This window comes from Leucopleurus acutus (assembly GCF_964270905.1).
Source record: "Leucopleurus acutus genome assembly, chromosome: 1".
NCBI lineage: Eukaryota > Metazoa > Chordata > Mammalia > Artiodactyla > Delphinidae > Leucopleurus > Leucopleurus acutus.
The window spans coordinates 144499241-144514101 of NC_139142.1; the positions used below are offsets into that span (position 1 = coordinate 144499241).

Sequence of the window (14861 nt, forward strand, 5' to 3'; positions counted from 1 at the left end):
CTCCCCCGTTACGGAGCACAGGCTCCAGACGCCGCAGGCTCAGTGGCCATGGCTCATAGGCCTAGCTGCTCTGTGGCATATGGGATCTTCCCGGACCAGGGCATGAACCCGTGTCCCCTGCATCGGCAGGCGGACTCTCAACCACTGCGCCACCAGGGAAGCCCACACTTGATATTTTGATATACATTGTGGGATGATCACTACAATCCGACTAATTAAAATATCTGTTACCTCTACTTAGTTACTGTGTGTGTGTGCGTGCACACACACTAAGAAGATTTCAGATCTATCTTCTTAGTAAATTTCAAGTATATAGTACAGTACTATTAACTATTATCACCATGCTGTACATTACATCTCCAGACATATTCAACTAGCATAACTAAAATTTTGTAGCATTTAACCAACATCACAGATTGTATTTTTTATGCTGCTTTTGCACATTCTTCCCTCTGAATTTTATTTTATTTATTTTGTCTGGAGCATTAGGTCTCATTTCTTTTTCTTTCATCTTGATTATGTTTAACATGTGACCCTTGATACATTATGATTAATTTTCCTTGAGCATACCTGTTTGTCTTATACTTTCAGTATACCTTGAGAAATGATATTAATTTACTTATGACAGTAGTTACATGGGATGGAGATTGGGAAATCTTTGCTAGAACTGTATTCAAACTTTCTTGTTTCAGTTTGTAACATATCTAGTGATAGATTTTATTTCATCCAACATGGATTCCTGGAGTCTATACTTCTTTCAGAGAGAGTAAGCTTCAGAGTTTGTTTACTTCCCAATTTCACTCTACCTTTTTCACTGTGGCATGTCTTCCTTCTGGCTTTCAAGAATGAGAAATTTGACCCCAACAGACATTTTCCAGTTTTTTATCATTAACTGTACTTTACTCATAAAAACTTTACTCTCCTTTACCATTGATCTATATTTCTGTTTTTGTGCCAGTACCATACTGCCTTGATTACTGTAGCTTTGTGGTATAGTTTGAAGTCGGGGAGCCTGATTCCTCCAACTTCATTTTTCTTTCTCAAGATTGCTTTGGATATTTGGTGTCTTTCACGTTTCCATATGAATTGTAAATTTTTTTGTTCTAATTCTTTGAAGAATGCCATTGGTAGTTTGATAGGGATTGCATTGAATCTGTAAATTACCTTGGGTAGTATATTCATTTTCACAATATTGATTCTTCCAGTCCAAGAACATGGTATATTCCTCCATCTGTTTATGTCATCTGTGATTCCTTTCATCAGTGTTTTATAGTTTTATGAGTACAAGTCTTTCGCCTCCTCAGGCACATTTATTCCTGGGTATTTTATTCTTTTTGTTGCAGTGGTAAATGGGAGTGTTTCATAAATTGCTCTTTCTGATTTTTCGTTGTTGCTATATAGAAATGCCAGAGATTTCTGTGCATTAATTTTGTATCCTGCAACCTCATCAAATTCATTGATTAGTTCTAGTAGTTTTCTGGTGGCATCTTTAGGATTTTCTATTTACAGTGTCATGTCATTGGCAAACAGTAACAGTTTTACTACTTCTTTTCCAATTTGTATTCCTTTTATTTCTTTTTCTTCTCTGATTGCTGTGGCTAGGACTTCCAAAACTATGATGAATAAGAGTGGTGAGAGTGGGCAACCTTGTCTTGTTCCTGATCTTAGTGGAAATGATTTCAGTTTTTCACCATTGAGTATGATGCTTGCTGTGGTTTTGTCATAAACGGCCTTTATTATGTTGAGGTAGGTTCTCTCTATGCCCATTTTCTGGAGAGTTTTTATCATAAATGGGTGTTGAATTTTGTCAAAAGCTTTTTCTGCATCTATTGAGATGATCATATGGTTTTTATTCTTCAACTTGTTAATATGGTGTATTACATTGATTTATTTGCATATATTGAAGAATCCTTGCATCCCTGGGATAAATCCCACTTTATCATGGTGTATGATCCTTTTAATATTTGCTAGTATTTTGTTACGATTTTTGCGTCTATATTCATCAGTGATATTGGTGTGTAATTTTCTTTTTTTGTAGTATCTTTGTCTGGTTTTGGTATCAGGGTGATGGTGGCCCCATAGAATGAGTTTGGGAGTGTTCCTTACTCTGCAATTTTTTGGAAGAGTTTGAGAAGGATCAGTGTTAGCTCTTCTCTAAATGTTTGATAGAATTCGCCTGTGAAGCCGTGTGGTCCTGGACTTTTGTTTCTTGGAAGATTTTTTTTTTTGCGGTACACGGGCCTCTCACTGTTGTGACCTCTGCCATTGCGGAGCACAGGCTCCGGACGTGCAGGCTCAGCGGCCATGGCTCACTGGCCCAGCTGCTCCGCAGCATGTGAGATCTTCCCGGACCGAGCACAAACCCGTGTCCCCTGCATCGGCAGGCGGACTCTCAACCACAGCGCCACCAGGGAAGCCCTTGGAAGATTTTTAATTATGGCTTCAATTTCATTACTTGTGTTGGGTCTGTTTATATTTTCTAATTCTTCCTGGTTCAGTCTTGGAAAGTTTTACCTTTCCAACAATTTGTCCATTTTCTTGTGATTGTCCATTTTATTGGCCTATAGTTGTTTGTAGTAGTATCTTATAATCCTTTGTGTTTCTGCGGTGTCAGTTATGATTTCTCCTTTTTCATTTCTAATTTTATTGATTTGAGTCCTCTCCCTTTTTTTCTTGATGAGTCTGGCTAAGGGTTTATCAATTTTGTTTATCTTCTCAAAGAACCAGCTTTTAGTTTTATTGATCTTTGCTATTGTTTTCTTTGTTTCTATTTCATTTAATTATGTTGGTGGGAGTGTAAATTGATATAACCACTATGGAAAATGGTGTGGAGATGTGTTAAAAAAAACTAAAAATAGAACTACCATATGACCCAGCAATTCCACTACTGAGCATATACCCTAAGAAAACCATAATTCAAAAAGAGTCATGTACCACAGTGTTCATTGCAGTACTATTTACAATAGCCAGGACATGGAACCAACCTAAATGTCCATCGACAGATGAATGGATAAAGAAGACATGACACATACAATAGAGTATTACTCAGCCATAAAAAAAATGAAATCGAGTTATTTGTAGTGAGGTGGATGGACCTAGAGTCATACAGAGTGAAGTCAGTCAGAAAGAGAAAAACAAATACTGTATGCTAACACATATATATGGAATCTAAAAAAAAAAAAAAATGGTACTGATGAACCTAGTTGCAGGGCAGGAATAAAGAGGTAGACATAGGGAATGGACTTGAGGACATAGGGTGGGAGGGCAAAGCTGGGGCAAAGTGAGAGTAGCATCAGCATATATACACTACTGCATGTAAAACAGTTGGCTGGTGGGAAGCAGCAGCATAGCACAGGGAGATCGGCTCGGTGTTTTGTGATGATCTAGGGGGGTGGGATAGGGAGGATGGGATGGAGGCTCAAGAAGAAGGGGATATGGGGACATGTGTATGCGTATGACTGATTCACTTCATGGTGCCACAGAAACTAACACAGTATTGTGAAGCAATTATACTCCAATAAAGATCTATTAAAAAAAACTGTACTCTCTAGCAAAACTTGACTGTTCAGACTCAATATATGTGAAGTTGAGGATGAGGTATACAGTTTAATATCTTGTACCTAATTGTCACTTATTTGGTGTATGTTGAAGAAAAATGATTTGTTTGTTTACTTTAAGTTTTGTCATCTCATACTCATTAGAATAATGTACATACCTATTAAAATTAATGTAACTTGTATAATATCAAATCACAATGATATTAAGTAACTATAAAATGGTTTCTATAAAAATCTTAATTTGTCTCTTAAAAACATTTCAGTGGAGGCCTAAATAGACATTTCTCCAAAGAAGACAATATAAATGGCTAACAGGCACATGAAAAGTTGCTCACCATCACTAATTATTAGAGAAATGTAAGTCAAAACTACAATGAGGTACCATCCTACACTGGTCATAATGGCCATCATTAAAAAGTCTACAAATAACAAATGCTGGAGAGGGTGTGGAAGGAAGGGAACCCTCCTACAAAACTGGTGACCATGTAAATTGGTACAGCCACTATGGGGAACAGTATGGAGGTTCCTCAGAGAACTAAAAATAGAGTTGCCATATGATATAGCAATTCCACTCCTGGACATATATCTGGACAGAACTATAATTCAAAAAGATACATGCACCCCTATGTTCATAGCAGCACTATTTACAGTATCCAAGACATGGAAACAACCTAAATGTCCATTGACAGATGAATGGATAAAGAAGATCTAAATATATACAATGGAATATTACTCAGCCATAAAAAGAATGAAATAATACCATTTGCATCTACGTGGATGGACCTAGAGATTATCACATTAAGTGAAGTAGGAAAGAGATGACAAATACCATATGATATCATTATTCGTAGAATCTAAGCTATGACACAAATGAACTTATCTATGAAACAGAATCAGACTCACAGACATAGAGAACAGACTTGTGGTCACCAAGGGGGAGGGTTGGATTGGGAATTTGGGACTAGCAGATGCAAACTATTGATATTATATATAGAATGGATAAACAACAAGGTCATATTGTATGGCACAGGGAATTATATTCAATATCCTGTAATAAACTATAATGGAAAAGAATATATGTATATGTATAACTGAATCACTTTGCTGTACACCGAAACTAACATAACATTGTAAATCAACTATGCTTCTATAAAAAAAATATATTTCAATGGCAGACCTTTACTGTGAATCAGGGGTCCCCAACCCCTGGGCCGCGGACCGTTAGCAGTCCTGTGGTCTGTTAGGAACCAGGCCACACAGCAGGAGGTGAGTGGCGGCCAACCAAGCGGCTTCATCTCCTGCTCCACATCACTTCCCTTACCACCTGAATAGCGCTTGCATTATCGCCTGTACCATCACTCGCATTAATGCCTGAACCATCCTCTCACTACCCCCGTCTGTGGAAAAACTGTCTTCCGCGAAACCAGTCCTTGGTGCCAAAAAGGTTGGGGACCACTTCTCTAAATCACTTCTTACTGCGGCCTATGGGTTTGTTATGTACACTGGATTATTATCCATTTGGGGGCTAAGTATTGAAAGAAAAGACTATAAGTCGTTCATTTTTTGGTCTATGCCTTAAAACTGGTTTGTATTATTATATAAAGACTGTTAAGTTTCTTATTTTTGTGATGTGCCTTAGAATTAACCTGATTTGAAACTCACTTTCTCTTTTTTTTTTTATTGCAGGTAAACGAAATTGCCTTTATAAATACCCTCGAAGCCCAGAACAAACGGCATGATGTTTTATCAAAATTGAAGGAATATGAGCAGAGGCTTAATGAGTTACAGGAAGAGCGTCAGCGAAGACAGGAAGAAAAGCAAGCACGTGATGAAGCTGTTCAGGTAGAATTTTATTCAGCAAGCATTTATTGAGCACCAGCCATTTCCTAGGCTCTGAGCCAGGTGCTGAGGATACAAAAAGGAGTAAGACCAAGTCTGTGTTCCCAAGGATGCATGGTTTAGTGTAGCACGGTTTGGAAATGGGAAGTCTGATTGCCAAGGCAGTGTGTACTCCTTCAGAAAGGGTATCAGTGTTTTTGTCAATTTGAATCTCTAGTCTCAACCAGATGAAGGACTAAATTGCTCTGGACAGATTATTATCTATTCTTTTCTAATTGGGTTGGGCAAGAATATGTTCCTTTCTTCCCTTACAAATGGATTGTGTTTGAACCAATGTATATAGCCTTAGTAACTGAGCAATCTTTATGCTTATGACAAGGAGCACCTGTCCTATATTGGGCAGTGTCATCACGTACTTTAACCTCTGTAGCATACCCTAAGTTAGCTACCATTTTCAGAATGGGAAGAAGACTTAACACATAAACTTTAGTGATGGTTTTAAACTATTTAAATCTTCCTCAAGATCAAATATGGATGCAGACATACTTTATCTATTATGACTAATATTTATTTGTTTATTCATTCAGTTATCGTTTATTGAATTACTGCTATAATCTGTGTGCTGTGCTTTGCTCAAGGACATGAAAAAGATATATCCTTGATCTCAATGGGAAGACATATATGTAAACAAATCTTAACCCATAGGATTAGTGTAACAGTAAAGACGTTTTTGGAAGCACAAAGGAGAACCTGTTACTCAAATTGAGAGTGGCAAAGATGTGAGAACATCAGGAAAAGCTTCCTGGAGGAGGCGGTGCCTCAACTAAGTTTTGAAAACTGAGACAGTCGTAAATGGTGCAAAGTAGGCATTCAATGCAGGAGATGAGTGAGTATGGCATGTAGAGTTAGGGACCTGACCATGAAGAGCTTTGTTGTTATGTTAAAAGCTAGGGATGTTATTAATGTTTCATGCTTCTTCATGTCACTGGTAATTTTAGGAAATTAAAATATCATTACAGTTTTCAAGTTTATTGGTTACTTTATGCTCTTTTTGTACACTAGCAATCAGTCCCATATTCACCCCAATCTATTTGATTTGAGTTCAAGGTCTCATTTTAATCTGAGTGTCAAGCTAACTTATGTTTAAAAATACAGGATATTACTTTTAGAGAAACTTTAGCTTTTCCTCTCAAAGGAACAGTAAAAAATTCATTTTTATCATTTAAAAGTTAATTACTCATTAACTAGCATTCTTAAATGAGTAAATGAAATAGGATATTTGAATTTTTAATTTGAGCCATCCCTTCAGCTTTATTGCTTTCTTTTTCTGCATCAAACCAATTTATAAAAATAATTATTTTTTATACGCCAATAAAGATGTTAAAAAAATAATTATTATTTTGAAAATTGTGTGTTACTTTTGAGCAACCATTAGGCATTAATAATTCAGAAATAAATGAGATATGATCTTTGCCTTTATGGCAAATAATACAACATAGTGTGAAAGTGTAATAGAAACCTGTACTGTATAGGTTACAGTGGTATCACAGAGTAGGGAATAATTAGCTCTCTTGGTGGGAGGGGAATGTCAGGGAAAGTTCAGTGGAAGAGGTAACTTCTTAACTGGATTTTGGGGGGAAATATATGAGTAATATTGTATATTTTTGAGTAGACATCTTTAGTTACTTTTTCTGCATTTATTTTACAGATTTGAAATATAGGAGTTATCTTCTGTTTAAAAATGACGACTCTTATTTTATAATTTGGAACATTTATTAAGGCGTAAAGGAAAGCAGTTATTTTCTGAAAGTAGTAAGGAATCTTCTGAACTCACTAACACTTAAAATTTTTTTTGACTACTCGGACTTATTTTTATCTTTAAAAATGTAGAAATTTCCTATGGATTTAATTTTCAGTGAAAAATTTAAAATGTATGTACATAAGTTTAATCGAGATAACTGATAATAGAAAAATTCATTGGTAATATATAACATATATATAAAATTTAAAATTTTTTTAAATATGTAGTCATTACTATATGTGCAAGGAGATAATGCCAAACATTCTGTAAATACAATAATAGTAAGATACTGACTTAATAAAGAATTCAGAGGCCCTCCATCTGCTTTACTTTTATTCTTGAAACATTCACATAAATGTTAAATTGTTAAAGGCAATTGTGATTCTTGTTTTTTGTAAGTGAAATACTAAGTTAATGCTGCCGTCATATATTCTCAGTTTCCCTTTTTTGCCATATAAATTACTGATGGATTAGTTTTAAGCCCAGTTTTCTTAGATATTCTGCCTTGTCCTCTTGCCCTAATCTTCTGATTTGTAGGCGTAAAGAGCGGGGTTGCAAAAATCCTTTCTTAGGCTGCCATAAACACATCGTTGACTGTGAAACAAAGTACATGGGAGTCTGAGAGGTTTCAGAAGGATTGAGAGTTAGATATCTTTACAGTTCATTTGCTGTAGGTTTATGCTTTTTATTTGTGAGTATATAGATTTATAATGAATATTATAAAGTTACGCTTCATTTGTTTAATAGATATTTATCGAACTCCTTCCCTGTACAAGATGCTTTTGTGGAGTACAAAGTTTCCTATCTTTAGGAAACTTAAATTTTAGAAACGAAAACACTAGGTGAATTTACTAATTTTACTCATTAGGTATACAGTTACCAATTTTCTCTTCCACTTATTAAAAACAGAAATTAGAAGACTGGATATTTTTTGAAGTCCAGTTATTTCTATTAGTACAATGTTGGAGTATTTCTTATATCCGTAAAAACAATCAGCAAGTTGACATCATATTTTTGCGTTCAACGTAGCTACATTGCACATACACATAAAGTAATTGTTTGTATATAATATTAATAAATTTCATTTATAAGACCAACTTATAATTTTTAAAAGTATATCCCTCAAGATTTTGGTTTTATAAAAATTGAAATGGAAAGTTCTGGTTTAATTCTTTATATTTAATGCTTTAACCTTTTGCATTTTAGTGTGAAAGTTGTGTTTTCAGACATAATGCAGATTTTTTAAAAATAAATTTGAGTTTAAGGGAAAACTCTTTTGTTCGTGTTTTTAAATATTTATTTATTTATTTAGGCTGCACTAGGTCTTAGTTGTGGCACATGGGATATTCGTTGCGGCATGTGGGATCTTTAGTTTCTGCATGTGGCGTTCTTAGCTGTGGCATGTGGACTCATAGTTGCAGCATGTAAACTGTTAGTTGAGGCATGCATGAGGGAATAGTTCCCCGGCCAGGGATCGAACCCAGACCCCCTGCATTGGGAGTGTGGAGTCTTAGCCAATGGACCACCAGGGAAGTCCCTGTTCATGTTTTTTATTGGAGAAAATTTTCTGTACCAGGTTTGATTGTTTTTTACTCTTGAGTTTTTCAGAGAGTATATAACTAAAAAAGTTTCTACATGTTATATTTAGTAATGAGAAATAGCTATAACCAGTTCATGAATAGTATGTTAGAAAGTAAAGACTATATTTAAAATTTAATTGCCCACCTGCAACAGTCTATGATTTGTCAGATGTGCTCTCATGAATTCAGTGCATTCCCTCTAGTTCTCAGGCCCCCTGCCAAAAAAAAAAAGAAAGAAAAGAAATAGGGACACTTTTGTGTTACTACTTTAAAAAGGTTTTCTTCCCCTGGGTAGATACAGCTTGTTGTAGATATAAAGTTACCATTGTGAGCTTATTAGTAACTTAGTTAACTATTAGGAATATTAGCATCTCTCCCCAGTGTTATCTAAACAGAAACTGCTTTAGCATTTCTTTTCTGCTCTCATTTACCGAACACTTTACTATGTACTAAACACTTTGCTAAGTACTTACCTGTGTTAATAATTTAGATCTCACAGCAAACTGGGTCTCTTTAAGGTAAAATGACTTGCCCAAGGCTATGTAAGTAGTGGTTACTAGAGCCTAGATCAGTGTAGTGTGTTCCATTTATCATAAAGAGTAGGGACCAGGGAGATGTTGTGTGAGCTCCCTGGGGGATGGGGATGAATTGAAAGAAATATATCAATACATCTAGTAATATGGTGAAAATTAGCTAAGTACTCCTAGTAGGCAAAAATACACAGGAAGTATATCACAGTATTTTAATGAAGTATCTTCTCCATTAATGATGATGATGATGATAATTATTGAGAATTTAGTATATGCCAACCCCTATGTAAGTGCTTTTCATGTATTATCTCATGTGTTCTTCACAATATCCTAAGAAATAAGCACTATTGTTACTTGTCTTCCAGAAAACTAAGTCATATATATAATATAACTAGACCAGGGTCACCCAGCTGGTAAATAATGTAATCAGGAAACAAAATCAGGGAATCTAATACAGTGTCCACTTTCTTACCCACTATGCTATATTACAATGCCTCTTTCTCCCTGCCACAAGCTTTTCTTCACTTAAGTCCTATATGGAAGCTTAGTTCAGAAATAAAATCTGTTAATTATGCTTTCTTCACCATGTTCTGTTATTTCTATAACCATGTCCAAACACAAGGCTTTAGAAGTGATTAACCATAAAATATGTATCAGGTTCTAATAAGATAGTATCTGCTTAAAATAGCATTTATTCTTTTTAAAATAAATTTATTTTATTTTATTTATTTTTAGCTTTGTTGGGCCTTCATTTCTGCGTGCGGGCTTTCTCTAGTTGTGGCGAGTGGGGGCTACTCTTCGTTGTGGTGCGCAGGCTTCTCATTGCGGTGGCTTCTCTTGTTGCAGAGCATGGGCTCTAGGCGTGTGGGCGTCAGTAGTTGCAGCACGCTGGCTCAGTAGTTGTGGCTCCAGGCTCTAGAGTGCAGGCTCAGTAGTTGTGGCGCACAGGCTTAGTTGCTCCGTGGCATGTGGGATCTTCCCGGACTAGGGTGCGAACCCATGTCCCCTGCATTGGCAGGAGGATTCTTAACCACTGCGCCACCAGGGAAGCCCAGCATTTATTCTTCTAATTATTTGTAACACTGGTAAATGACATATGAAAACCAGATAGTATTGGTATTTGATTTCATTTAAATTCTGAGAAGCATACCTAATGAGAAGCCAGGGATCTATTTGGCTTGAATATATAAGTATATGTCAAAGCTGTGTCACCTTTATTCATTTTCATCTTACACATAATTCTAACATCTTTTAAAATATTTCTGACATTAGGAACGTAAGAGAGCTCTAGAAGCAGAACGGCAGGCCCGTGTAGAAGAATTGTTAATGAAGAGGAAAGAACAAGAAGCCCGAATTGAGCAACAGAGGCAAGAAAAGGAAAAAGCCCGGGAAGATGCTGCCCGGGAAAGAGCTAGGTACTTCATTTGCTTTCTGGATTTTGATCCTGATGAACATTTGCAGTGAGTGCATATTCAAATCAAGTCTTGAAGCTATTTGCCGTCATGTAGAATTTTTAGAAAGTGTTACATATACAGAAATGTTATACTGAATTTTGATTTCCAGGAATTAAGACATCCTACTCAAAATGGAAAACTTTTGAAAATTTCTGTTGGATGGGAAACTTGATATTTCAAGATATTTTCAGTTGTAAGAAATAGAATTTGATTCTGGCTAACTTAAGCAAAGTAAATTTTAAGTAAAATATTGGGAGCGAAAGTGATAGGTGGTTAGATGACCAGGCTGGGACATCGTCAAGTATCAGAGACTAGGTCCCAGGAGCCACGGCAGTGGTCTTTTGATGGAAAGGGTCTGGTCAACATGTTGCCGCCCTGATTATGTTAAATGACACTCAGCCATCCCTACATTTTAAAATCACTTGTTTAAGATTCAAAGACCCAGGAAAAAGCATTTAATTGGCCAAATTGATTTGTGCTTTTTGATCTTGTTTGTGAAATCCTTTTATACCCTGTGTCATAAGATATTCTTCAAAATGTTATAGTTTTTCAGTTTGACACACATTTAGGTTTTAATTCCTTTTAAGATACCTTTTATGTATGGTATGAATCAAAAATATAAATTTATTTATTTGCATATAAATATCCATTTATCACAACCCCATTTGTTGAAGAGGGTAGCTTTTAAGAGACTGTCCTTGCTGCCTGTTCACGGTCAATTAATCATAGATGTAAGGGTTTATTTCTGGACTCTGTCCTGTTCTTTTGATATCTACATGTCTATTCTTACTCCAGCACCACACTGTTTTAACTACTGTAGCTTTATAGCAAGTTTTGAAATCAATTAATGTAGGTTCTCTAATGTTGTTGTTCTCTTTCAGAATTGCTTTCCAAATAACTTTTTAGGGTAGGCTTGCCAGTTTCTAAAAAAAGAAAGCTTGCAAGCATTTTTATAGTAATGCCTTGAATCTATAAGTCATTGTGGGAAGAATTGCCATCTTTACAATATTGTATATGATCCATGAATATGGTATGTGTCTCTATCTGCTTTAATTTCTCTCAACAGTATTTTTTAATTTTTAGAAAATAGGTCTTGCATTTCTTTTCTTAAATATTTTCCTAAGTACTCTTTTTGAAGCCATAGTGAATGGAGTTATTTTATTTCATTTTTGTTAGTATTTTAGCTAGTATGTAGAAATACAATCAATTTTTTATATATTTTATTTTATAATTTTTTATGATCTTGCGCAACTTTCCTATGCGTATTTTCCTAATAGTGTTTTCTTTTTTGCTGTTGTTGTTCCTTAGGATATTTTACATAAAGGCTCATGTGCTCTGTAAATTGAGATTGTTTTACTTCTTGCTTTCTAATACAGATGTCTTTAATATCTTTTTCTTGCCTTATTGCACTGACTAGATCCTACAATATAACATTAATAGAAGTTGTGACATTGTATATCCTTATTTTGTTCTTGATCTTAGGGGGAAAACATTCAGTCTTTCACTATTGCGTATAATGTAGTTGTAGGTTTCTCATAAATCCTCATTATCAGGTTGAAGAAGTTCTCTTCTATTTCTAGTTTATTGAGAGTTTTTAGCATGCATGTACTTTTAATTTGGTTAAATAAATGCTTCTTTGGGGGCATTCACTGAGATGATCATGTAGCTTTCATTTTTTATTAATATGGTTTATTACATTAATTAATTTTTGGATATTAAACCAACTTTACATTCCTGGGTTAATTCGCACTTGGTCATAGTGTAAAATCATTTTTATGTGTTGTTGAATTCTTATTAAGGATGTATTCATAAGGGATATTGGTGTGTAATTTTCTTGTGATGTCTTTGTCTGGCTTTCATGTCATGGCCATCCTAGCTTCAGAGAATGTGATGGGAAGTGTTTTTTCCTCCACTATTTACAGAAACTCTTTGTGTAGGATTGTTACTTTTTCTTGCTAAATGTTCAATATACTAGTGAAGCCATCTGGACTTGGAGTTATCTTTTGGGGAAGACTTTAAATTACCAAATAAATTTTTCTTAACATGTTATCAATCTATTGTGATTTTTCTGTTTCTTATTGAGTCAGCTTTGGTAATTTGTGTTTTTCTATGAATTTGTCCTTTTCATCTAAGTTGTATATTTTTATAAAGTTGTTAATAGCTCCTTATAAGGATTTTAATTTTAACATGATCTATAGTGATGTTCCTCTTTTCATTCCTTATTTGCTAATTTATGTCTCTCCTCTCTGTCTCTGTCTTTCTGTCTCTCTGTCTCTTGGTAGTCTAGCTAAAGGTTTGTACATTTTGTTGATCTTTCCAAAAAACCAGCTTTTGGTTTCTTTGAATTTCTACATTATGTTTCTGTTTTCTGTTACATTGATTTCCACTTTGATATTTATCATTTCTTTCCTTCTGCTTATTTTGGATTTGATTAGCTTTGCTTTCCTACTTTTATAAAGTCAAAACTTAGTTGATTAATTTTAGATATTTCTGCATTTCTAATATAAGCATTTGAATTACCAGTTTTCTTCTTAGCACTTCTTTAATTTCATCTCATCAGTTTTGATACATTGTATTTTTATTTTCATTCAAGATTTTTTCTAATATTTCTTATGATTTCTGATTCCTGAGTTATTCAGAAGCATGTTATTTAGTTTCCAAATATTTGGAATGTCTCCCGTTTTTCTGTTTTCTAATTAATTATTTTGTGGTTGAAGAATGTTTTCTGTATGATTTCAGTCCTTTTAAATTTATTGAACTTATTGCTTTATGGTCTTGAATGTAGACTATCCTAGGGAATGTTCTGTGTGCTCTTGGAAAATACGTGTATTCTGCTGTTTTGGATGAGTGTTCTCTAAATGTCAGTTAAATAAAGTTAGTTGATAGTGTTTAGTCTTCTGTATACTTACTGATTTTCTGTCTAGTTGTATTAATTCTTGAGATAGAGTTATTGAAATCTCCAAAAATAATTGTTGAATTGTCTATTTCTCTTTTCAGTTTTGACAGTTTTTTGCTTCATGTATTTTGGTGCCTTAGTATTAAAGGCATGTAATTTATACTTATTATAACTCCTTGAAGTATTGACCCTTTTATCATTATGAAATATCCCTCGTTGGGTTTTTAAAAAAATATTTCTTGTCTTAAAGTCAATTTTTTTTCTGTTTTAAATATTGCCATGTTTATTGTTTATATGATATGTCTTTTTCTGTCTAACGGGAAACATTTTTTTGTGTCTTTGTATCTCAAGTGTGTCACTTATATATAGTTGAGGTTTCTTTTTATATCTGGCCTTCTATTTTCTGCCTTTTGATTGTTTAGTCCATTCTTATTTAATGTAATTTATTGATATGACTGAATTTAATGTCTGCCATTTTGATATTTGTTTTCTGTATGTCTCAAGTTTTTTTTCTCCTTTACTGTCTTCTTTTTTGTTAAACCAGTACATTTTAAAAATTATTGATTTATTTAGTTTTGGCTGTGTTGGGTCTTCATTGCTGTGCGTGGGCTTTCTCTAGTTGCCGCCAGCGGAGGCCACTCTTCGTTGCAGTGCCTGGCCTTCTCATTGCAGTGGCTTCTCTTGTTGCGGAGCCTGGGCTCTAGGCGCCCAGGCTTTGGTAGTTGTGGCGCACAGGCTTAGTTGATCTGCGGCATGTGGGATCTTCCCGGACCAGGGCTCAAACGTGTGTCCCCTGCATTGGCAGGGGGATTCTTAACCACTGTGCCACCAGGGAAGTCCCTCAACCAGTACTTTTTAGGGCGTCATTTACATTTTTCTCTTGATTTTAAAAACTGTATTACTTTAGTTATTTGCTTAGTGTTTGCTTTCTTTATTACAGTATTCATCTTGACTTATCACAAACTACTTCACGTTAAAATTAACTTAATTTTGGTAAAATAGAACAACTTTGTTCCAATATAGCACTATGTCTTTTTCTCCTTGTATTGTCATATATATTACATCTATATATGTCATAAACTCAACAGTACAGTGTTACGATTTTTTAAATGCAGTCCCACATTTTTCAAAGGAATTAGAATAATAGACAAAATGTATTTGTAGATTCCTTTATATTTATCCTCATATTTATCATTTCCTGTGT

General features: G+C 34.8%; 1 protein-coding gene across 1 annotated transcript in view; it reads left to right on the top strand.

Moving 5' to 3' along the window:
• SCAPER (S-phase cyclin A associated protein in the ER) overlaps positions 1–14861 on the top strand; it is a gene marked incomplete at its 3' end in the record, with an annotated part of 494945 nt that overhangs the window by 179151 nt on the left and 300933 nt on the right. The window contains exons 16-17 of the mRNA XM_082835986.1: positions 5244–5399; positions 10580–10722. Of these exons, the coding sequence (XP_082692112.1) occupies positions 5244–5399; positions 10580–10722 (299 nt within the window). The remainder of the gene's footprint in view (positions 1–5243; positions 5400–10579; positions 10723–14861) is intronic.